Source organism: Dasypus novemcinctus, chromosome 2 (genome assembly GCF_030445035.2).
Source record: "Dasypus novemcinctus isolate mDasNov1 chromosome 2, mDasNov1.1.hap2, whole genome shotgun sequence".
NCBI classification, from domain to species: Eukaryota; Metazoa; Chordata; class Mammalia; order Cingulata; family Dasypodidae; genus Dasypus; species Dasypus novemcinctus.
In genome coordinates, this window is record NC_080674.1 from 66699972 (window position 1) to 66724409 (window position 24438).

At 34.6% G+C, this 24438-nt stretch overlaps 1 protein-coding gene and 1 non-coding gene across 9 annotated transcripts in view; one reads left to right on the forward strand and one right to left on the reverse strand.

Annotated features, from left to right (window-relative positions):
- ADAMTS6 (ADAM metallopeptidase with thrombospondin type 1 motif 6) overlaps positions 1-24438 on the reverse strand; it is a 313210-nt gene that overhangs the window by 25804 nt on the left and 262968 nt on the right. For 7 of the 8 annotated variants that reach the window (XM_071208283.1, XM_058309311.1, XM_071208276.1 and 4 more), the window contains 3 exons: positions 21216-21379; positions 20682-20820; positions 6303-6432 (listed from right to left, as the gene is read on the reverse strand). In XM_071208283.1, the coding sequence (XP_071064384.1) occupies positions 6303-6432; positions 20682-20820; positions 21216-21379 (433 nt within the window). Of the gene's footprint in view, positions 1-6302; positions 6433-19941; positions 20031-20681; positions 20821-21215; positions 21380-24438 lie in introns of all 8 variants that reach the window. The other variant, XR_011645856.1, reaches the window with a different exon arrangement.
- On the forward strand, positions 350-456 carry LOC111765861 (U6 spliceosomal RNA). The gene has a single exon (XR_002798083.1). It is a non-coding gene; the product is annotated as a U6 spliceosomal RNA (small nuclear RNA).

Consider the following 24438-nt stretch of genomic DNA (forward strand, 5'->3'; position numbering starts at 1 on the left):
AGTGGGATTCATGTTTGAGGGTTTGAAACAAGAGTAGCTTACTGTAGCATGTGTAAGCTGTAGATGAAAAGGACAAGCAAGAATATTATTGGGGGGATGTGAGTCAAGAGAGATACCATAAACAATAACATTCCAATCTTGGTTAATTAGAATATTTTTGAAGAAAGAACTCTTCATAAAACCAGAATTTTATTTCTGCTTTTTAATGTAAAGGAAAATGGCAAAAGATGGGAAAATAGACTGAAAGTAGATATTTGGTTAAAGAGAAAAAGAAAAAGAGAGCAAGAGATCTCACAGCCTTTTTCCAAGGCTCATGTCCTTAACATAGTGAAACAAAAAATAATCTTCAGTGCTCACTTCGGCAGCACATATACTAAAACTGGAACAATACAGAGAAGATTAGCAGAGCCCCTGTGCAAGGATGACACACAAATTTGTGAAGCATTTCTTATTTTTTAATAATGGGAGAGTATGGGAAAAGTGTGTCGAATGTATGCTATGGGCCATGGTTAATGGTAATAGTCTGATGAGATTATCTCATAATCTATAACAAATGTTCCACCATGGTGTGATGTATTGATGGAGGGGTGTTGAATGGGAATTCTGCACATGTGCATGATTGTTTTGAAGTTCGCAACTTCTGTAATAAAAATATATTTAAAAAAATAATAATAGGTTGGGTTAGGGAAAAATACACCGTATGTAAGATATGATTATAGTTAGTAGTAAGATTTTGATGATGTTCTTTAAACGTCTCACAACAATGCAAGGTGTTGGTGGTGGATTTGATGTATGGTATCCCTCTATGATGTTTGCTTTGTAAGTACACAACTTTTACTATACACTTATTGGCTATGTATGTTCATGTATGAATGATATAATAATAATAATAATAATAATAGGGTGGGTTTGGGGGAAAATAAACCAAATGTTAGATACTTTGTTTAGTTGTAAAATTTTGAGGATACTCTTTCATCATTTGTTAAAAATGTTTCACAACAGTGTAAGGTATGGGCTATAGGGTAAGGTATGAAAGCTCTGTTTGCTGTTATATATGTTTGTTTTGTAAGTTCATAGCTTTAACTATATAATTATCATTTATGTATGTTTATGTATGAGTGATATACTTAATACATTTTTAAATGAAAAAAAAAAGGAAAAATATTAATCTTCAGAATTTGACATGAATATCTTTAACCAAAATAGATTCAACTATGTAACCAATGGTCTACTTAAGGTAGGAAAGTTAAAAAATAATTTTTAGAAAGATTTTCAAAATAAAAAGTTGGTAAAAAAATTTTTGGTCATTCCTTAGCTAATTGGAAAGTGATACTAATATTCCAGAATCCTTTATGTCCTAAATATTCCACAGTTGAAGTTTTCCAAATTTTTAAAAAATCACTATCATATACATCTCTGAAGTTGTGGCAATTGAAAATGTTAACGAAGCAATTAAAACCAGAGGTGTTGAAGTGCCACCAGACATTTGATTTATAACTTACAAAGTTAGTAATGTCTAGTATAATGGGAAAAAACATTACTGGAGAGTAGCATATCCTCATCCCTAAAATGATGGGAGTTGGCCTAGATGATTTCTATGATTCTTTTCAGGTCTTCAATTTTGGAGTTTTATAGGAGGACCCTACTGAATATTTTTCTAAACTTAAAATAACTGATGATGGTTGTCCATGGGTGAGGTACAATGACTCAAGATAATTATTAAACATTATACCACAAAAGATTCCATTAGATAAATTCTAGCCCAGGGTAAAAATTAATCTCTCTCTACTCTATTTAGCACTTTTGCTTATAACTCTGCTATTGTATTTATCATATTTTGTCTTGTACTACAGTTATTTGTATATATATTTGCCCAATTAGATTGTTCTTAAGAAAAGGAACAATTTTTCCAAAAATACAGTGCCCTCCACAATGCAATTGCTTAATAAATGTTTATTGATTCTTGGTAATGGTATTATCACAATCTATAGTATTCTTTATTGTTTTCACCTTTCTGTTTTTCACAAATTAAAAAACTACAGTATCAAACAGGAAAAATATTTAGTATCCAAGGATTCTTCACATGAGGTCATATATAAACATATTCTTGTTATTAAAAGACAGGATGGTAAAAACTGAACTCTTGGCCTTTCTCTTTGGATTCCAACTAGGCATTATTTCCTGTTTTTATGGTGGGGCACTAGCTTCCTATCCGTCACATTCTTTAACATCGACCCCTCCCTTTCCTTTTTTCCCATTATTCAAGCCTATGTCATGAATCCTACCATTTTTACTCAGTGCCTCCAGAATTCATGCTTTTTTCCTGTCTATGGTCACCTCACCACCTAGACGACTATACTTTCTCATAGAAATGTTGCTGCTATGAGCACATAATTTTTCCCAGCAAGGGCCCCTCTGGCTCTTAAAAGTCTTTCAAATAAACACCATTATTACATCTTTACCAATGCCTCTTTTGTCTATTCTTTCTAGTCCCTTGAAAGGGACTCTCAATATAGTCTACTCATAATCTCTCAATATAGCTAAAAGACATTTGAAATATTGCATGATTTGAAAATATATTATTTGATAAAAATACTATTTAGAAGATTTTATAGCAATAGTTTTGGGAAAACAGAAATATTTGAAAATAAATCAGGCAAATATATTCTGGATAGATTGAAGTTTACACTTTTTAAGTGAAAGTAAAATCTTAGAGTAGGTAAGGCCTTTTTAAGCATTATACCAATGAAAGAAATGAAAATTTGAAAGCTTATTGAACAAAAATTTTTAAAATCTTATAAGTGAAAACAGACCTAAACACTATAAATAATATGAAAGACATATGACTAACTAACTAGGAAAAATATTTATAACAAGTAAAAGAGTTAACATTCTGAATGCATAAAGAAATCACACAAGTCAATAATAAAATGATAAACACTTCAATATAAAAATGAGCCAGAGACATGAATAGGAAAAGCAAAAAAGGAGTAATATAATTGGCCACCGAATATGTTTTTTAAATGCTCAGCCTCATCAGCAATCCAAGAGATGCAAAACAAAACTGCAACTTTTCAGGGCTTTTTTCCCCTATAAAACTTTCAGGGCTTTATCAGGGCTTTTTTCCCCTATAAAATTTTCAAACATTATTTTAAAAATAATAATATCCAGCATCACATAGTTTCAGGGAAATAGCGTTCTTACATACTGTTAGCAGGAGTATACATTCATATAATCTTTCTGGAGACCAATTTGACAATGTGTCCCAAAGACTAAGATGTGCTTCCATTTGAAACAGCGATTCTAGCCCTATTTAGCATAAGGACATTATTATGGAAGACAAAGTTCTAGCAATGAAACTATTGAATGATGAGTTGATGGTAACACATTATAGTGAGTATAACACTGCTGATTTATAGATGGTATTGTGGCTGAAAGGGATAGTCTGTGAGTGTAAATATCAATTGAAAGGAAGCCAGAGACTAATCTAGGGAATGTATAACAGTGATTTTGGTGGTGGATGAAGATTGTAGTTAACAGTATAAATATAAGAATGTTCTTCTCTTACAAAGTGTTAAGAATATGGTGAAACACAGGAAAATTACAACTAATGTAATTTATGGATGATAGTAATATTGTCACATTTTTGTAGTGATGGCAAAGAAAACATTATATCAAATCTAACGGAAAACCATGGAGGTATAAGCATTTATGGAACTTTTCCTCTTGGAGTAATGAAAACATTCCAAAATTGACTGAGGTGATAAATGCACAACTCTGTGATGAAAGTGAAAGCCAGTGAATGTACACTTTGAAGGGATTGTACAAAGCAAAGGACTGGACAACACAGGGACTCCTGTGGTGGAAGATGGACTATTGTTAACAGAACAAATATGAGAACATTATCTCATCAACTACGACAAATATATAATACTAACATAGGGTGTTAATATTAAGGTGGGTTAGGGAAAAAATACCCCAAATGTAAGATTTGGGCTATAGTTAGTACTAATGTTTTGATGATGCTCTTTTATAGTTTGAAAAACATTTTTCACAACAATGAAAGGTGTTGGTAGTGGGGTCATGAATGGGAGCCCTGTATAATGATATGCATGTTTGTTTTGTTAGTTCACAATGATTACTATAAACTTATCATTTATGCATGCTCATCTATGAATGATATACTTCAATAAAATTAGAAAAAGAGAGACAATGACAATTAAATGCAATACATGATTCTGGACTGGGTCTAATAATGGAGGAGGAAAGGCTCAAAGAGACATTACTGGGCCATATGAAAAAAACTAGAATATAGACTAACTGTTGTATCAATATTAAATTTCTTGAACTCAATAACAGTACATCAGGTAGCTACATATGGAACATCCTCGTTTTTAGGAAATATGCATGGTATTAAGTGTTCAAGGAAAATGATGTCTGTAACCTACTCTCAAATGTTTAGAAAACAGATAGTCTATGATAAATGTGACAAAATGTTAAAATTGGTGAGTCTGGTTATCTGGGAGGAAGTATTTTAGAGTTCTCTGTATAGGTTTTATATTATTTTTGCAACCATCCTATAAATTTAACATTACTTCAGAATAAAAAGTTTGATAGAAATAAAGTATAAAAGTTAGGCCAAAACAGAGAGGTGTGACCATGCCCACTTAGATGCCTTATATGGTTCATCAAATGTCAAACATAATAATTAAAATCCTGAATGTCAGGGAATTAATGTGACGTGTTGAGATTCACAATTATCTGATAATATGCTGGAGTTATTGGAAATATAGGAAGGGACTAATATATAATTAGACCATGGCTTTTGAGCATCTCTTTTTTTTACATAGTTTTTTCAGTTAATCCTGAGATAGATTTATAAAAATAATTGGCAGGAAAGAGGAAAATGAAAACATAAATCTATAAACTTGTCTTTGTCACATTTTTAAACTTTCTTATGTCTGGATTTTAAGGAATTAGTTAAAAGGTAATCACATTAAAATTTTGAAAGAACCAATATAAAATTACAGAGTTCAGAATGAAAAGTTCTGTTCTGTAATTCTAGATTTCCTTATACTCCTTATTTGGTAGCCACTGCCCTAAACCTTAACAAGAGATTAGTGGTATCTCCCTTTAAAATTCAATGTTTAGGCAGACACTGACTTTGAAAAATGAAATTTCATAAGGCATTATTGTTTTGAAACAAATATTAAGAAATGATCCTTGCTTTAACCATATTAGGGACCTAGATTCTTAATTCATTGTTAAGTGCAGGTTTTTGAGATTCTACTGTGGTCATTTTTAGGAAAAGGAATTACTTCATTATAAAGCTTTCATCTCCAGTTATAGAGATTTTAGAATATATATTTTCATTTGCTTACTCTCTTTTGACTTATCAATTTCATGTTGGGATAATTAGCTAATCAGGGTCTATTATAACACTTAATCTTATTTCTCAAATGAGAATGAAATGCCACTCATACTTGTTCTGTCTTGTAGTTGTCCAGGAGGCAAATCCCTACAAAGATCAATAGTTTCATGGTCAAATCAATATCCTTCTTTTTTCACATAATCACTGACTTTTGCTCAATCAAGAAATCTTTCTGTTTTGAAAGCAGGTCTCATTTTAAAGTCATCATTAAGATGAATGTGCTCTCTCTTTGGGCCTCCCTTTATAATGAGCCTCTCAGCAACTGAAAATTGCTACACTAATTGACAGAGTGCACCCCTATGCCTGTGCCTCACACTCTAAAGGGAGACTGCCTTCATGACAGAACTTAAAACTGTACCAGCAAATTAAATGACTGCCCGTCCATTGCAGAGTATTTCTAAACCATTGAAAAATCTTTAGGATTTAGGATAAATATCTGGAAAAGATAGGACTGAACATAATCAATAATCATTTATTAAATCTAAGATACTGTTATTTTATGTGCCATTAAGGAATAAAAATGCCAATTATTACTGTAAACCAACATCATACCCAAGATGAATCCTCATTTCAGAGGATTAAAATGCCAAAAGATGTGTGCATTTAAAACTGATGAATTATGCTAATTTCCAGCACTGTGCCAGGACCAACCTCATTGAACTTCCTGATTTAAAAAGAGTTAATTACTGAAACTTACAGATAAACAGGAATCTTTGCTCAAGGAAAGGGACACCAAAATTTTACCCTCCTTATTATTTTCTTCTTTTGCTCAAATTATTCATATCAGATGAGTATGTGTTTCCAAGTACGACTATAATGTTTTTCCCTTTGCACCTGTTAAAAATAATTCTCACTTCTTTCTCTTACTTACTCAGGTGGGCAGGGCTCAGTGTTGCAGGCTCTTTGATTTTCAGGTGGCTTACTGTCAGGGTCACAGTAATTGTTCTGGACAAAGGAGTTGTCATCCAACCTTTTACAGACCACCTCTTGTCTTTGGACACCTTGAGAAAAGGAGGACATCATTAATTGAAGAGCAGTTTACCTTCCAAAACCTATGGGTTTGCATAGGTTTCCTCTGTGGGGAATTCAACCTCACTGGATCGTTGCTGTCTTATCTGTTCCAGAAACACTTGACTGCTTCTCTAAAAAGGAGAGATTTCCTGGTCATTGCACTGTAATTTTAGGCAAAATTACTGTTTTCATATTTAGAAACATAACTGTTTTCAAGTCCATAAAAGAAACTATTCATAATTTTAAACAATTAGTATTCCCACTTGTATAGTCTTCTTGCTTTCCTTAAAAAGAAAAAACTTCAGTTTCTTAAAGCATCATCAGATAAAGTAAATATAAATCTTAATGCAAAACAATGTTTGTATATTAATTTTAAAATAAAGCAATAGGGGCAAATTTACTTTTTGATAGAAGACAACCTCCATCAATTTAGTCTTTGTTAAGAACATAGCACATCCACACATTTCATTTATTCTTCCATTTATAGATTTATTTCTCTAAAAGCCCACAAAATCTAGAATTTGAAGACTGCAATGGGCCTCTTTCAGACTGTAATCCATTAGTCTGTTTACTCTAACAGTTTGCTCTCTTTTGATAACACCATTGTTAAAAAGATATGTACATATTCTATCGATACTAACTTATAAAAGATTTATTCTTAAAAATTAGTTTATGTGACCTGTTTGCCACAGCTAAAAATATTCTCATTCTAAAAATCATAAAATTCTAAATAGCTGTTTATTATTTATTAGCAAATATATCCATCACAACTTGCTTACATTTCACAAAATACCAAGACACACACAAACACACACACTTATTTGAAAACATCCCAGAGAACTTTATACAGATGCATTTTCTCTTTGGTGTCAAGGGATCAAAAGAAATAAAGCTAGGTATATCAAGATATCAAAGAGAAACAAGCCAAACTACAAGACAATACTAAATGTTTCAGGTTATATAGAAGAGGTAGCAGGTTACTCCTGGATTTGGAAATAAAAGCACAAACTACACTTCCCATCCACCCACTTGCCTTGTTTCCTATAACCAGGTAAGCTAAATTACCCAGAAAGTGTTGTGAAAACAGCATTAGGAATATCCAGGAAACCTGATCTTCACACCTAGCTAGTCCCACAAAATCCTTTTGCTGTTTTTAATAGTCCGCTAAAGAAAATACTTTAGGACCATTATTAGGGAAATCAATGTGAAATAGGATCATTCAGTGAAAGAGACTCATTTAACAACTCCGCACCAAATACTTCCCCCAATATCCCCTAAGAGTCGTGGAAACTCTATAGGCCAGAGTGCCTCAGTTACATTATGCATAACTTTTAACTATGCCCCTTGAATCTAAAGAACTGGCAGGGAACACTATTTAGTCCACCAAGCTAAGACTTAAGTACTGCAGCCTTCACGACGGTGTTGAGAAGTTGAAGAAAGCGTTTTTTGTTTGCAACAATCACAAAGTATTTTGCATTTTCCTAAATTTAAAGGCATAAAACATAGCCAAACAACTTACTAGCATAATATCTTAAAGTATATATTCTATTCATTCCCTCCAAACCTTTAGAATAGACCAAACATCTCTGTTTATGTGACAACAGTTTGGAATTTTTTAGCTATTAAACTTTAGGTTTTTGAGGGAACAATGATTCACATCAGGCATAGCTGTGAATCCATTCAAAGATATTCCACAATATTCCTCAGATAACTCCCATTCCAGTGGGCAGATAACTAAGTCCATGTGGTTCACCTAGGCAGATATCTCTCCCATTAGTCATAGGATTTAACTACCAACTGCTACAATGGTCAGAATATCCATCTACCCAGGCCCTATATTTTAATTCTATCAGGGAGAGCAGTGGATTGTATTTACAGGTTGGCATGGGGTGATTTAAGTCATTTAAATATAATTATATTTGCAACAAGAAAGCTGCCATTCAATATAGTATTTTGGTTGTCTTTCAGAAAAGGGTAAACATTTTCAATACTACAAGATGGAATGGATGTTTTTTAATCAGTGGCAGGAACATTAATTCAGTTTCTACAGATTAACATTAAATTCTACTTCCTTTAAATTAACCTTAGAAATATTGTTTAGCTCTAGTTACTTATGTCTTCAAAAGTAGCCTTTAATCCAAAAGCAGGGCCTCTGCAATTTGAACCACAGATGAGATACTAGTTATTAGAGGTGAGATTTATATTCATTTGAGGATAAATTATAGCCAGGTAAATACCTTGAAAAATTTTTGCTATTCAACATTTATTGTTAAAAATTTGGAAAATACACATAAGCACAAAGAACAAAATAAAAATTACCCATAATCACCTATCTTTTCTCAGGACCTTTATCTTTAGGACTATTTTGCTATTTGGTAGGATCCATCAATTAGTTTAAAAATGACTTAAACTAAAACTGCCAGCTAAACATGATTGCCATGTCATTCATTCATCCACTTCACTCATTCATTCGACAGAGAACAGTTACTAAATACAAGGCACTGTACTTTCTATGAGGTATTGGGCCAAGTGCTAAGAATTATAAATGGATTTAATGTTGGTGAAGTTTTCTAGTCTTCTTAAAAACTAGAATTTTGGTTTCATTTCTGTTTCATAATTTATGAATGCTATTTTGATGAAGTGAAAATTAAAGTTACTCTATATGTTACCTATATTTTATAAAGATGAATTTTTCCTTTCATTCATCTTTTATTAATTTTCTTCTAAAATGTTACATAAGACAGTGTAGTATTTCACACTCAAGAACCGAATATACCAATAATCTATTCCAAATCTTCCTAAAATGTTGTACTATTTTCCTCCAACATACAAATCTCTTTTCAACTTTTACCCCCCTGATGAGATTAAGATTTTGTTTTTCTTTCTAAGTCAGTAGCAACAGGATAACGCTCTAAACTAATGCACTTAATTCGATAAACTTTTATACACACATTTTTGGATTAAGTAAAATTCAGCTTTTAGAAAGTAGAAAATACAGATTAACTAGAAATAATCTAAGAGAAATGATTAGGCTTAGACTCTTGATATGATCAAACTCTTGTACATAGCTTCTTTAAAGTAATCTGTAAAAATTACTAATAAGTTGATTTAAACCCTGTCAGAAATAATTACATCCAGTTACACAAAACTACTATGCTTTCAAATCTAAAGATGTATAGTTCATAACCAGAAACACAAAATGGCCACATGATCAGTCAGTATATGCCTAATTGAAAAGAAAATTCTAGTGTCTTAGTGTCCATATCCCCTGGAGATATACCATTTTTCTACACAGTTTAATTGTCCAAATTTAAAATTGCACTAACTGTATTTTATTTTTTTAAATTATTTTATTTCTCCCCTTCTCCTCCCCCTCCCCTTCCTCTCCCCTGCCCTGCTGTTTTTGCTGTCTGTGTCCATTCACTGTCTGATCTTCTGTATCTATTTCTCTTTTTGTCTTTTCTTATCTTTCTCCTCTAGGATTCACTGGAATTCGATCCTGGGGACCTCTAGATGTGGAGAGAGGTTCCCTGTCAGCACCAAAACCTCAGTTCCTGGTCTCTGCTGCACTTCACCTTGACTCTCCCCTTTGTCTCTTTTTTGTTGTGTCATCACCTTGCTGCATGACTCACTTGCACGGGCACTGGCTCACCATGCATGCACTCAGCTTGCTGCGCAGGCATTTGGCTTACGACACAGGAACTTGCGTGGGCACTCGGCTCACTGCACGGACACTGGCTCACCAAGCAGAAACTCACATGTGCACTCAGTTCACCATGCAGGCACTCATGTGGCTACTCGGCTTACCATGAGGGCACTTGGCTCACCACATGGGTACCTGCATGGGTACTTGGCTCACCATGCAGGCACTGGCTCGCCACAAAGGCATGCTTTCTCTTCTTTTTCACCAGGAGGCCCTAGGGATGGAACCTGGGTCCTCCCACATGGTAGGCAGAGGCTTTATCACTTGAGTCACACTCGCTTCCCTATTTTATTCTTAAACACCTAATGTTACTGGATGCAAATTCTATACCTGTTTTTGTTGTTGTTTGTTTTTAAACAATCCCTCTTTCATGCTTAAAAAAAAAGTAATGGCTTCATATTACAAAAGTTAAATACAAAGATGCCATTACCAGTACAGGTTTACTCTACATTCTCTAAAATGGGTGTACTATTTAAGAGTCTTTTAAGTATCTTACCTTATATTTAATTTCCTACCAATAGTTGGAACTTAAAGATGATGTTTTTGCCCTCCAAAGGTTCTCCTGTTCAGTGGGAGGAAGAAGTACTCAACTTGAATCACTGCTTTACACATCAAAAAGTAGCTTTTAATACTATTGTATCAACCTATATCACAGGAAACGAAGAACCAGCTCATCAAAACCCAAGTGAATCCTGGATGAAATCCTCATCTGCTGTGTTTTCCTAAGAACAACCTTTCTACTGTATGGTAATGGGTCAAATGAGGATCCAAGAGCCTTTCTCAGCAGTCACAGTCCCAGAGTCAATTCTGAGCAAAGACTTAATAAATCATACCTCTTCTTCATTTCCTGCCTCCTTTTCAGCCCCTTCTCTGTGACCCTTATAAGCTGCCCCATGTTCTCATATGGTCCCATCTCTTCTTTCAGAGAATTAAATAATTTTATAAATTAACTTGTAACACAATATTTGGCAATATATTGCTTCTCTCAGGCAGTACACCATCTCAAAAGGAAAGAGAGAGAACTCAATGCACTGAAATCACCACTGGTATGTCATTTGAAAGGGTGATTGAGAGAGGGACCTTCTAGGTCTTCTCAAATCTACTCATAAGACCCAGCATTTCAGTTCTAGACCATTCAATTAGTAAATGGGCAGTCTATAACTACGTGTGAGTCAAAAGGAAAAGAGAGGTAAATACGTATCCTTTGATTGATGGGCTAATCAACATCTACATAATTTAACCTAGGAGCATAGCACAAGAAACAGTTTTCTGAAGAAAAAGAGGGAAAAAGTGTTTAAAAAGTCAGAACTTGTACTAAAAATGTGGCTGGTGGTTAAGGCAACAATTTGCTTAACCCACAGCATCCAAAGTAGCTAGCAACCAAGACAACACTATATAATCACAGTATATAGAGCATATAGCCAGCAATATTAATTTAATCTAAATCTTCAGTGCAGATAGCATCCAAAGAGGAACAAGTGCCAGGAAAAAAAAAATGTCTCCCTGTTCTGCCTTTCACTGCTAGAATCTGGTTGTTGTGCAATGTGATTGTTGGCTAGACATAAGCATTTGCAGGGCAGAGCAAAACCCATCTGCCTTGGATCTAACAGCTGGCATCCATGGTAGCAATCAGCTCCACCCATATGCTTCCTTCTCTTGAGGAGCCTTCTGTTAGTTTTTATCTTTCAAAAGCTTCCCTTCTCTGCCCTCTCAGTGTCTTGGTTTCAGTCCTAAGCAAAACTAGATGCCCAAGGACATAAGGATTATCAAAAGGAAAATGTGGTTCTATAAATATTGTGCTTTTCTCTAGTGGTAAGGTAGAGTAAGTTATACACATACAGGGTTTACTCAAAATCACACTATCCCTGGAGGAAATTCTTACAATTATCAGAAATTAAGAGTAAGCTTTCTTATGGAAAGAAGATATCATCAGGTAATAGGGGAAGCCAAGCCAGAAGCTACCAACTCCAGAAAGAAGGAAGCCTTCTAGCCTCTGAAACTGTGAGCTAATAAATTCCTGTTGTTAAGCCAACTCATTGTAGGGTATTTGTCTTTGCAACCAGAAAAGAAAGATACTTGTAAAGATGTGTAATGTTATATGATTGTTAAAAATGCTATTTTGGACAGAATTTTTTTTGTCAAGTGAAACATGACCTGTGGCACATAGTTTCATTAATCTGATAGGGATGCACTAAAACTGGTTTCAATCTTACCCATGTTTTCAGTGAATGAACATGTGTCCAAACCCTGCTTGTGTTAGAGAAGGATATTATTTCTAAAGCAAGAAAAATGAGATGAAAGAGGAAGGGAAAAAAACAAATTATGGTCAGAGGGGAAATGTGTTGAGTTAATAGAGATTTCTTCAGCTATAAATCTTAACATTAGAGAAAATACAATCTATGATATGCAAGGTAAATAGTAAAAAAAACTTTCAAGGTAATCAAACTAACCCGTCATATGTAAGACTTTTTAGGAAACTCTGATTACATTTAAAATACATAAAAGAATTTAAATAATTTTTTTAAAAAAATGGATTATATAGGGGATGCCATATGCATAAGGAAAAAGATAAATGGAAATAACTATTATAAACAAATAAATGAACAAACACATTAACTTCTAGAAGTAGTACCAAGCTAAGAGCATGATTTTGCATACAGGAGTTACTCCTCTCTTCAGGGGCATGTCATATATTAACCAAGCCAAGTGCAGTTTATGGCTACAAACCTCAGGGGTTTTAGGAGCTGTCATGTTCCTGTCATGTACCAAGGGGACTTGGTACAACTAATCCCATATGTTAAGATACTCTTCCTTGCAAACATTGAAAATGACCTAAAAGGAAGGAATGGTGGGAGAGAGTGAATAGGGGAATGTTACGGTGAATGCAAGGATAGACCATTTTCTGATCTTAAAAATATTTTACTTTTCAAAGACCAGAGAGAAAATTAGGGATTAATGAGAAAAGCTGAATGTAAAACTTTCTTCTTTTTAAGCTAAAGTCACTTTCTACAGGCAACTTTTATGATTAAAAACATCACAATGAATCTGTATTAAGTCTAAGTTTGGTATACACAGGAATTGAATGTAAAAAGAAGCTAAGAATTTCAAACAATAGTACATTGTGCAAATTTACATAGAAAATATCTTTTATAGGGAACTTTTTTTGAAAAATGAATTATATGTTTCTTAAAAGGAAAAGGAAATGGCAATAAGTGCTTTTAATGAAATCAAACTGAATTTTCCATCTATCTTTTAATTTGAAAATAAATTTTGTATGGCAATTCACTAACTCAAAGATAAGCAGATTTAGTTAAAAAATTCAGCAATTCAACCTGATTATGTTTCTCACACGTAATTTCAATCAAGTATATTATGAACCTTTGAAAAAAATCACTGGATTTTGTTTTCCTCTGTCTGCTTAGTTTTGTGCTATAACTTTGAGTTTCTGTCAAAGTAATAGTGTCTAGTTACAGTGATACTTTATAAGCTACAATACAAATGTTATTATTATTTTTGGAGAAAGTAACCAGAAAATAACTATCAGTAGAGTTGGTGGCAGGACAAAGACTATATACTTATAGTATAAGTTTAAAACTGTAATAAATGCAAAACCTCATGTGTATTCCTGATCTGTCTTTGCCCTACAAATAAAGCATTCTTCAAATGAGAAAATTTTAAATATGTTACATTTTCAAGACAGTTACAAGCAAATGCAATAAAGATGACAATTTTATTTTTAAGCCTGCCGGTTTATTACCAGATGTAACAAGGTTTCTTTTAAAACAATACGTGCAAAGTTAAATGCAACACTATAGAAAAACTCTCCATTAATTGGCTTTGGAAGAATTTACTTTGCAGTCTAAGGGTTAGGGAAGCAGACTTGAACCAATGGATAGGGCATCTGCCTATCACATGGGAGGTACACAGTTCAAACCCCGGGCCTCCTTGATCCGTGTGGAGCTGGCCCATGCACAATGCTGATGCACGCAAGGAGTGCCGTGCCACGCAGGGGTGTCCCCCGCATACGGAAGCCCCAAGCGCAAAGAGTGCAGCCGGTAAGGAGAGCAGACCAGCACGAAAGAAAGTGCAGCCTGCCCAGGAATGGCGCTGCACATACGGAGAGCTGACACAACAAGATGATGCAACAAAAAGAAACACAGATTCCCAGTGCCGCTGATAAGGATAGAAGTGGTCACAAAAGAACACGCAGCGAATGGACACAGAGAGCAGACAACTGGGGGCGGGGGTGGGGGGGAAGGGGAGAGAAATAAATAAAAAATAAATCTTTAAAAAAAAATAAAGTCTAAGGGTTGTATTAAATAAGAGAAGAGATCGGGGAGGTCGTGGTGGTGGGAAGGAACAGCTGAACAGTGGGAAGTGAGAACACAACCAGGAAGGGAAGGTAGGAAATTATCATAAATACAGCTGCATTCTGAAAAGATTCATTTACTGAAGAAATGGCAATTTCCCAAAACTATAGGAGAAGGCTTTCTCTGATTAGAACCATAAGTCACAAAGAGAAAAATAATCATGTTTTGTTATCACTTTAATAAACATTGAGTTAAAACAGGGGCCCTATACTTCTTATATTCTGACTTGGTGATTTAAATTAAAGTTGGTTGAGCAAAACGTTGGAGTAAGACGTTCCAAACATGTTCCCTCACAGAAATGTCAAAAAACAGGTAGAAGTTAGAACCACCTTTCCTAGAATTCTGTAAAACAGTCAAAGGTAAAGGCAACCAAGCAAACACTGAATCAAGAAAAAAAAAAAAAAGAAAGACGGTAGGGAAGGTGCATGGCACTTTTGCTTGTCCTAGGTCACCCCCTGCTCAGACACATCTTGGGATGGTAGTCCATGTTCCCAGTGCAGGTCCCTGGTATCTGGTTATGGAAGGATAGAACATACTTAATGCATAAATTTAGTGCATTTCTCTATCTATTTCAATATGTATGGAGGCTCGCAGAAAAACTGACTCAAAGTGCTCATCTGTTATACCTAACTTGTAACTTACTTGGTGAAGTTAAGTAGTATGGAGAAGTGGCATGGAACTGAGCAAACCACGTGGAGCAAAAGATTGTGGTTGAGATATATAGTACATTGCCTGAGCCCTGGAAAGAAAAACTGGGAAGAAAGGGTTTTTGTTTGGGGAGGTCGTTGCAGGACACCCAGGTGCTCCTATACTTACTGGGGAGTTGAAAGCTACTGTGCATGTACAAGGCAAGATATATCTTGAGAAAGGCCCAAGAAGACCCTAAATGTTCAACTTAGTTTTGACTATAGACTCAATATCAGCTGGGCTAAGTATTGAAGGAGAGCCTCAATAGAGAGTCAATTTATACTATAGTCTACAACATAAAAAACAAAACAAACAAACAAGAACAGAAAACCAACAGAAACTACCCCTGAGGAAGCACAGACATTGGAATTACTAATCAAAGACATCAAATCAACTCTCCTAAATTAGTTCAATGAGCTAAAGGAAAACATGGACAAAGAACTAAAGGAAATCAGGAAAACAATACATGGAAAAAAGAAGGAATTCAATAATGGGAAAGAACTTTAAAAAAGGAAACAAACAAAAATTCTGGAGCTGAAAAGTACAATAACTGAAATAAATTAAAGTTGGTTGATTATATAATCATTCATTCATTTTAGCTCCCAAAGTAACAGAAAATTTAAATTGGAGAGTTGTGGAAAGTCGGTTTAGCACAATTTAAGTCAGTTTTAAAAGCATTAACTGGATACTTTAAAATGATCAGTCAGGCAAAGAAGGAAGCATGTAAGAAAACAAAACTATGAAAAAGTTTTACATAGGTATGCCCAAGGCCAATGGTCACACGAAGAAAAATCATTAATCAGTATTCTACTACTTCTTTCCCTCCCTCCTCTGATTCTCTTCTCTACTTCCCTAAGCCAGATACTTACACCTAATCTCATTAATCTTTGCATTCAACTAGTAGCCAACTAATACCACATTTTGCATTAGTAATGCTCCTAGAGGTATTTGCATTTGAATGTAGTTTTTGAGAACTAAATAAACTTTCAGTCACTCTCAGGCACTATTTCTCAAAATTGGCTGTATATTAGAATTATCTGGGGAGATTTTAAAGGACTGATGCCCAGGCCATATCCCTAAGTAATTAAATTATAATTTCTGGTGGGATAGGACCCAAGCATGAGAATCATCTAAAGCTCTCCAGGTAATTCCAATGTGCAGCAGAAGGTGAGAATGATTTGATATAATGAAATTTCAAGCTAGTGAAGGAAATATTTTTAAGTAGGGCTATCTCACGTTGATCTATTTAGGTCACCAACTGGTGAAAAAGTCCTGTTCAGGGTAAAGAACCATTTTTATTAAGAGAGAAAATCCTACCTTAAAAAGGTCACTAGAGATTCAATTTCTAGCTCTCAATTTCAGAAAGTTACTTAACTTGAGCTCTATCTTTAAATAGGAATAATAATAGCAATGCCTATCTCAGAGGGCTGCTGAGGATAGCCAAATGAAACAGGGCACCAGAAAAGGTTTTCTTACTTTGTCACTTTGTTTTAATAGGCGTTCACTTCATGGAATCTAAGTGTCTAGCCTAGTGTTTCTTAAAGTATGGTTCCTGGACCAGTAATATCAACGACACCTGGAAACCTGTTTAGAAATGCAAATTCTTGGTACCTACTCTATATTTTACTGAATCAGAAACTGGGGGTGAGGCCTAGTAACTGTTTCATTTTTTAATTTTTGTTAACTGTGTTTAGCATGATTCTGAAGCATGCTAAAATCTGAGGACCATTCATCTAGCCAAACATCAGTAAAAACAAGAGTATGTATGACTAAAATGAAAGAATGAATACGCAGTATGTTTATTTGATACTTTCACAGTCACAGTGCAAAGGTACACAAGTATAAATTACAACTTTAAATAAAATATTTGCACCTTTATATTTTAAAGTAATGCAAACCTGACCAAGCTTTATAAATTAGCACATTATGACAATTATTAATCCAATGGTAGCATATACATTTAGGAGTCAGATAAATTATAGAGTATACAATACTTTGGATAAGAAATAAAATTTAAAAACTCTAGTATGAGTGACAGTGGTTAAAAGAGTTACGTTTTAATTCATTAGGCTTCAGTTTCTCTCAGAGGCAGAGTCGCAACTGTATTTTCAAAATCATATTTATTCTGAAGACTACACCCATAGCCTCTCAATGTTCTAATCAGGGTAAGGAAGTGTTTCATAACTGACTCAGAGAAAAGACCATTACTTGGACTGAATCACTAGCAATGCTTCCTGCAGCATTAAATGTCATTTTGGGTCTGCTAGGCAACAGAAAAACAGTCTCAAAACTTATCTTAAAAGATCTCATAAGAGAACTCTATCATCATTGCTCCCAAATGCAATCAAAATCCAAAGGTTCTACCACTAATTAAAACATGTGCTGGATGGTAATGGTGAAAAAAAATTGAGGAGTCTCTGAGATTGCAATGGAAAACTCTTTACCTTTACTTTTTCTTTTTCCATTAAAAAAAATGACAGCCGCAAAAGGCACCTAGCCACTTCCTTGGATGATGAGAGTGGAGTATCCCGATTAAGAACTGACTTTAGTATTTATCCTTAGTTCCTGAGTGAAAACTAGGTGAAAATAGTCACAAAATGACTTTTTCTGAAAGGCTGCTTAACTGTAGATGAAGTTACATTTACCATCACCTAGCAGATGACTCTCTCTCTTTGATCAAGATTCCTGAGCCCTAAGGGACTTTCCTTTCCTTCCTGTATTTAAGAACCTGAGAATAAAAGTAGAGGTATGTAAGGGAACAGTATCTGCACTCTGCATCCTATGAAATATTTTTCTCATATTCAAAGCAAAGAAAAAAAATGAGAGAAGCTTGGTCTTACTTAACCACACTAATTAAAATGACAGAGCCTCTCTCTGGCAATCTCTTTGCCCTACTCCATAATTCTAAATTCTCATTTCCCAAATTGGAAAGAACTAGTGCAAATACTAAAGGTCAAAATGAATTCCTTTTGTTCATTCACTCACCCATAAACATTTATTAAGTGCCTAGTATATCCCAGACATTGTTTTAGGTACAAAATGGGTCTAGAAAGATGCATAGACTTCAGTGATGAGGAAATAGGTTTCAGTTTCTCTGTCAGCTAAGACCAATGGTCCTCAACGTAAGAAAGCATCAGAATCACCTGAAAAGACTGTTAAAATATAGATTGTTGGGCCCCAACCACAGTGTTTCTATTCAGTAGGTCTGAGGTAGGGCCCCAAAATTTACATTTCTAACAACTTCCCAGGTGATGCTGACAACTACTGGTCCAGGATCCACACTTTGATAATCACTGACCAAGACAAATCCCTTTTTATACCACACCTGTCAACTTTTAAGCACTACACATCCCTCTTCCAAAGAAGGCTCTGTGGATGCTATCATTATCACTCACAACCAAGCAGAATTCAGGTTCCCAGAACCACTGCACATATCTAGGAGCAGTAGCTCCACAATCGAAGAAAGACATTTAAATAACAAAGAGGAAACTTTCCTTCCATGCTTTTCTCTCTCCTTGTTTTTCTTATGTTTTGGTTTCATTTATTTATGTCATCCCTCATCATAAAAAATCACTTCTATTCTCAAAACAAGTCTTCTCATGATCATTTTCCCTTTTTAAGTTGCACTATCTCCTTTCTGAACAATAAAATCAAAGGATTAGAAGGAAATTGAGAATTCACTTATCCCTCAGATAAGGCTGTGTCTAAACCATCCCCAAATATAGAAATTTTCAGTACGAAGAAGAGCAGGCACTAAGAATTTCCCATACAACATTCTGTCACATACTTGATACTAATATGCTTTCCCTCAGCCTTCTCTTCTCTAAGCCAATCAACCTCAACATTTAGATTTTCCTTGTTAGATTCCTAAACATTAAACTATTTGACTCTTTTTGAAGAAGTTTATCCTACCTCATCTCAGGGTCTGATTTATATTTGTACAGTTTTAACGAAGACTTCTTTTAGCATGTGGAAAGAGGTAAAGTTAATTTATGGATTGAATAAAAGGGAATTTAATTGGAACAATGAAAGATATATGCATAAATGCCACTAAAATACAATACAATGGCATTCACTTGAACAATTAATTGCAAATATCCTTTATTTTATTAAAAGAAATGGTAATGTCCTATAGTTTTTTAAAGTTTATATTATAAATCAACAGCCATTTCACACACAAATGGGTGGTAATTATAGATCTTTTAAAATGTGCTACAAATTATGCATAACCATATTTCATGACATTCCACACAGGGAAAACATTAATATATTATTATTCATTTGGTTTTGGTTTACTCATTTTTATAGTGTTTACTGTTGAAGTTGGAGTAGTAGTTAATCAATGATTTAATTGTGTCTGAGCCTAAAAGTATTGAACTATTGTAATTATTTCTGTGAGTAATTTGTTTCTAGCCTTGTGAATAATAATAGTGTCTAAAAATTGAATAAGAACAGGACAAGACAAGATGAAATTCATGAGAAACCATACGTTTCTGAGCAGTTTAAAATGGAAAAACAGATCAGACATTGGAATACGGGGTAATATAGGATGGTTCGCTTCTTTAAATTTTGCCCATTCTAAATATCACTATTCAAAATTTAATCATTGCTTTTGGAATGGTGAGATGCTCTAGTCCAGCCTAGGGCTGAGGCCTATTGAGATCAAGGTGTACGGTGGAGGAGATGCATTTAGTCTCCAGAGAGAAGGAAGATGCTGCTTGCACAGCACTTCTACTCACCAGTCCATGCAGCAGCAAGGGTGTTGGCTTTGAAGGAAGCCAACTGTCCTGCTCTCCCAGCCAGAGGTAAAGAATTGCAATGGTGGCCACTAGAGGGAGGAGGATTAGGAATAGAGTAAATTGTGGGGAAAAGGCACCTATGAAAAACGCACATGGGACAACCAACACTTCACCAACCACCGCCTAGCAGCTACCTGAGAGACTATAATGAGGTCAGCATACACCACTAACCCAGAGACCCAGACACTGTAATTATTGTAGTATCCCAGTATATAGTCCCTTAACTTTGATGGCTGGAGAAGGGAGTTTGAATAGGATTGTGGGAAACACACAAGCACACAAACACACAAACATACATTCTCAACCCCCATTACAAGAAGTTTCATCTGTGCAGTCTGATTCTTGCTCATTTTCTTATTAAAACTGTTGATGTTCTTTACCAAGAATGTGTTCAGGAAAAGCAAACAGCCCACCTTCAAGATAGTCTTGAGAGAAGCAGCATCAGAGACACTCATTGTGCCAAGATGTGTTTTACCAACAAATCTGTACAAATTATATGAGGTTGAAAACAAATGGAATATAATATAATTAAAGCAAAGTTTCTTGTGCTAAATTACAACTTGAAGCAAACCTGAAAGAAATGTTTTCAATTAGCTTCTTTAGTAAAGATAAAGCATAGCTCAGAATATGTTTTGCTCTCCATTCTGCCCTTTGGGTGGGCTGCCTATTGGGTGTCTTACCTCCAGCACAAGTAGCTGAGCATTCTGACCAAGGTTGATGAGTCCACGTAAAGCCAACTTCATTATCTCCACTGCCAGTTCGAGGGATAGGAACATTGAACTTATATCTAATTCCCAAATTCTGTTCCTGAAGCAGAACCTGCCATTGAAAACAACTGGTGAAGACAATTAAAATATAATAAGCCTTCATTCAGATGTTTATTACTTCTTTTGAAGAAGAAAACACCATAAAGCAAATCTTATAGGCAATTCTAGGTAACTTTTAAAACATATGTACTTATATTGAATTTTCTCTTTCCATTTTGATGGATAGGTTTCTGGGGCCATTTCTCTCATCTACCTTATTTGGATATAAAAATACTATTCAAACAGGCATTGAAAAGATCAAGCAGTCATATGGAAAGACTGCACAGATTTAATGCCATTAGGCAGACCATTTTCCTTTTATTTACCTTAATTTCATCACCTGTAAAACAGAGATAATAAAGCCTGCTCAGATTACAAACAGTAGGAATGGAAGGCAAAGACATTTACCATGACAATGAGATTTTCTGAGGTGGGACCTAAAGCTTCCAAGGATTCTGGTTCATCAGTTGGTCTCTTGTAGTGAAAAGCTGTCCCAGCAACATCAAATTTCCTAGGCCAGTCAATAGTCCAGGCACCATTAATGTAGTAATCATCTCCTTCAGATTTTAAAGCTAAAAAAAAAAAATCACAACCCACCTAAAAATGTGAAACATCATTTACCACAATGATACTATTAACTGCACCAAAGTATACAATGAACACTCATTTCCATTTAGAGATGGAATTCTTGACCATTCTTTTAAGTACAAATTAAAATAAATTTCTGTATGAACATTAAGATATTACTTAAGTATTTATAATGTTATTGAAAGAAAGGAAGAGAGGTGTATCTGAAAAATAAGCATGAGGAACTAGTAAGGAAAACTATGAATAAAATGAATATTTGGTGATGGGATACGTATTAAAACAGTAATTAAATGAATATGGGTAGGGGAGTACCTGTGGTAGGTGGCACATAGACTGACCAACAGAACAACGAAACCAACAGAGAGTTAAGAAATAGACCCAAGTATATAGGGGGATTTAGAATAAGACAAAAGAAACATCACAAATAAGTAAAAGAAGGATATAGGACTCAGGAAAATAACTAGCTTTCTGCCAAAAAAAAATATGCTGAATTTATGTCTCATTCTTTTTTTTTTAATTCGTTTTTTAAAAATATTACATTCAAAAAATACGAGGTCACCATTCACCCCCACTGCCCCCACCCCACCACTCCCCCCACAGCTGTCTCATTCTTTATACAAGAACAAATATCTCAATTCTACAACTAGGTATATACCCCAAGAACTGAAAACAGGTACTCAAATACTTTTATACACACATTCATAGCAGCACTTATGACAACAGCCAAACAGTGAAAATAACCTAAATGTCCAATGATAGATGAATGGATAAACACAATGTAATATATACATACAATGATATACTAGTCAGTCATAAAAGGGAATGAAGTACTGATGCATGCTACAATGTGGATGAACCTCAAAAACATTATGGTAAGTGAAAAAGCCAGACACAAAAGGCCCCATGTGGAAGGTTCCATTTATATGAAATATCCAGAATAGGTAAATCCATAGAGACAGAAGGGGATTAATGGTTCCCAGGGGCTATGAAAACAAGGTGATGAGGTGTAAGAGTTTGATGGGTTTGGAGTTTCCTTTTGGTACTTTTGGTGTGATGAAAATACTCTGTATCTAGATAGATATCTAGTATTTGCACAACATTATGAATATACTAAATATCACTGAATTGTTCATGTTAAAATGGTTAATTTTATGCTATGTGACTATCGCCTAAATAAAAAATAGTAAATGCCAGATGAGCAGATGTAGATAGTTAAATCATAAAATGCTGGGAGAAAATATGGAAGAAAGTTTAAAAAATAATATTGGGTACAAAAAGTTTTTCTAAGCATAACAAGAAACCTAGAAATTAAGGAAAAGATGAATGGATATGCATGCATAACTTTTGAAAATTTCTATAAGAAAAAATATATAAAAAAGTTAAAAGACATTTATGACACAAAAAGGGCAATTAGTATACCATACAAAAGTTCATAAAAAAGTGATGAACATGTCAGTTTAATATTTTTGTTAGTTTAAAGTTTTTGCTATCTTGCTTCAAAAATTCTAATTCATCAGGCCTGATAAGAAAGGAGTCCAAAAGGACTAAAAGGGTCATAGGGCAGTATCTCTGACTCTCTAGACTCCTACTACTTAGTATATCAATATTACAGATCATTTTCCTTTCCTACCTCCTCCATCTGCTGGGCAAATATATTTGCACTTTCTTTACTTCAGATTTAATGAAGATTCATTTAATTGTCAAAAAATAACTCTAACCTTTTGAGGTAGAAACATGTCAACCAAATTTCAGGCTTATTTAGTCTTGAAGGTTTCCCCCTTTAAACATTTTTATTTTCAATTGTCATTTGTGGTGGCTTTCTTTCTCATTTAAAAAAAAAAATAAAAATTACTTAGGTTTTACAAAGACATCTGAGCTAAGAATCAGGTGCCTGTATAATATGTTATAGTGAAAACAAAAATAAAAACAACCCCAACAAATTTGAATTCTCTTTCCATTTGAGCTCTCATTTTCCATTTGCTAAACTGTTAAATGAAGGGATCCTAACTTCCCTTTGCTGTTAAGAATATGTAATCAATGGAATCATTATATAATGGAGAAAAATACCAAGCATTTAAGAAGGACTGAATAAGAATTGCCTAAGGGAGGTGTAGCATTATGGATAAGGAATTTTCAAGGAGAAAAAGATGATGCTAGAAATTTTATTTTCATTTTGAGTCTTGCTGAGGGAGCAGATAATATAAAATTATGGTGCAAAAATAAAAGAATCTTCTTAAATAAAGGAAGGGAGAGACTAATGATACAAGTGTACTATCTGGAAGATCCATCATTCTGGATGTACTACTATTTTTAAAAGTTTTAAGGGACAGGGCTTGATCTTTTAAAGGGAATGAGAAGTTATTAATGTCTTGCTAGGGGTCTTTGGGGAATCTAAAGCTGTGTCAAATTATATTTCCCAAATGATCAAGCATCAAATACACAGAACTTCCATTTGTTTTCATGTTGAAATAACTGGAACTGGACTTGCCCTTCCACTGTAAACAAATAGAAAACTCTCAAAATATATGAAACTGTTGTTCTTAGACACTGGACAGGACTGTGGAGAGACTGTGCAGACTGTGATACATGAAACAAGGGAAACAAGGAGATTGCTATGATCTCCTTGGATTTCTGCCCAGGCACTTTCGGGAAGTACAGAAAGAGGGACCTTCGGAAAGAATGGTAGTCACACTCCATTAAGAAGACAGAGATCAGAAATTGAGAAGGCTGAGATAGCTGGAATTTGCAGGCCCAGAGAACTAGCATGGAAGGAGGGAATCTGTTGCTGAATACTAATCATTGTACAGATAGGATAAAGTTCCATGGAGCCAGTCAAAAAACTACTAGAGGGCTATAAGCAGAGCAATTCCCAGCACTAGTGAACCATTGTGCTTCAACCACCTGGAGCATTCAGTACAAACCCAAGAATATCATTGTAATAGGGCTAAGCAAACTCTAGAATAAAGGGTACTCTGGATTCACCCAAACAAAGCTTAAAAAAGAAGTCTCAAAAGGAACAAGCTGATCCACATGTCACTAAACA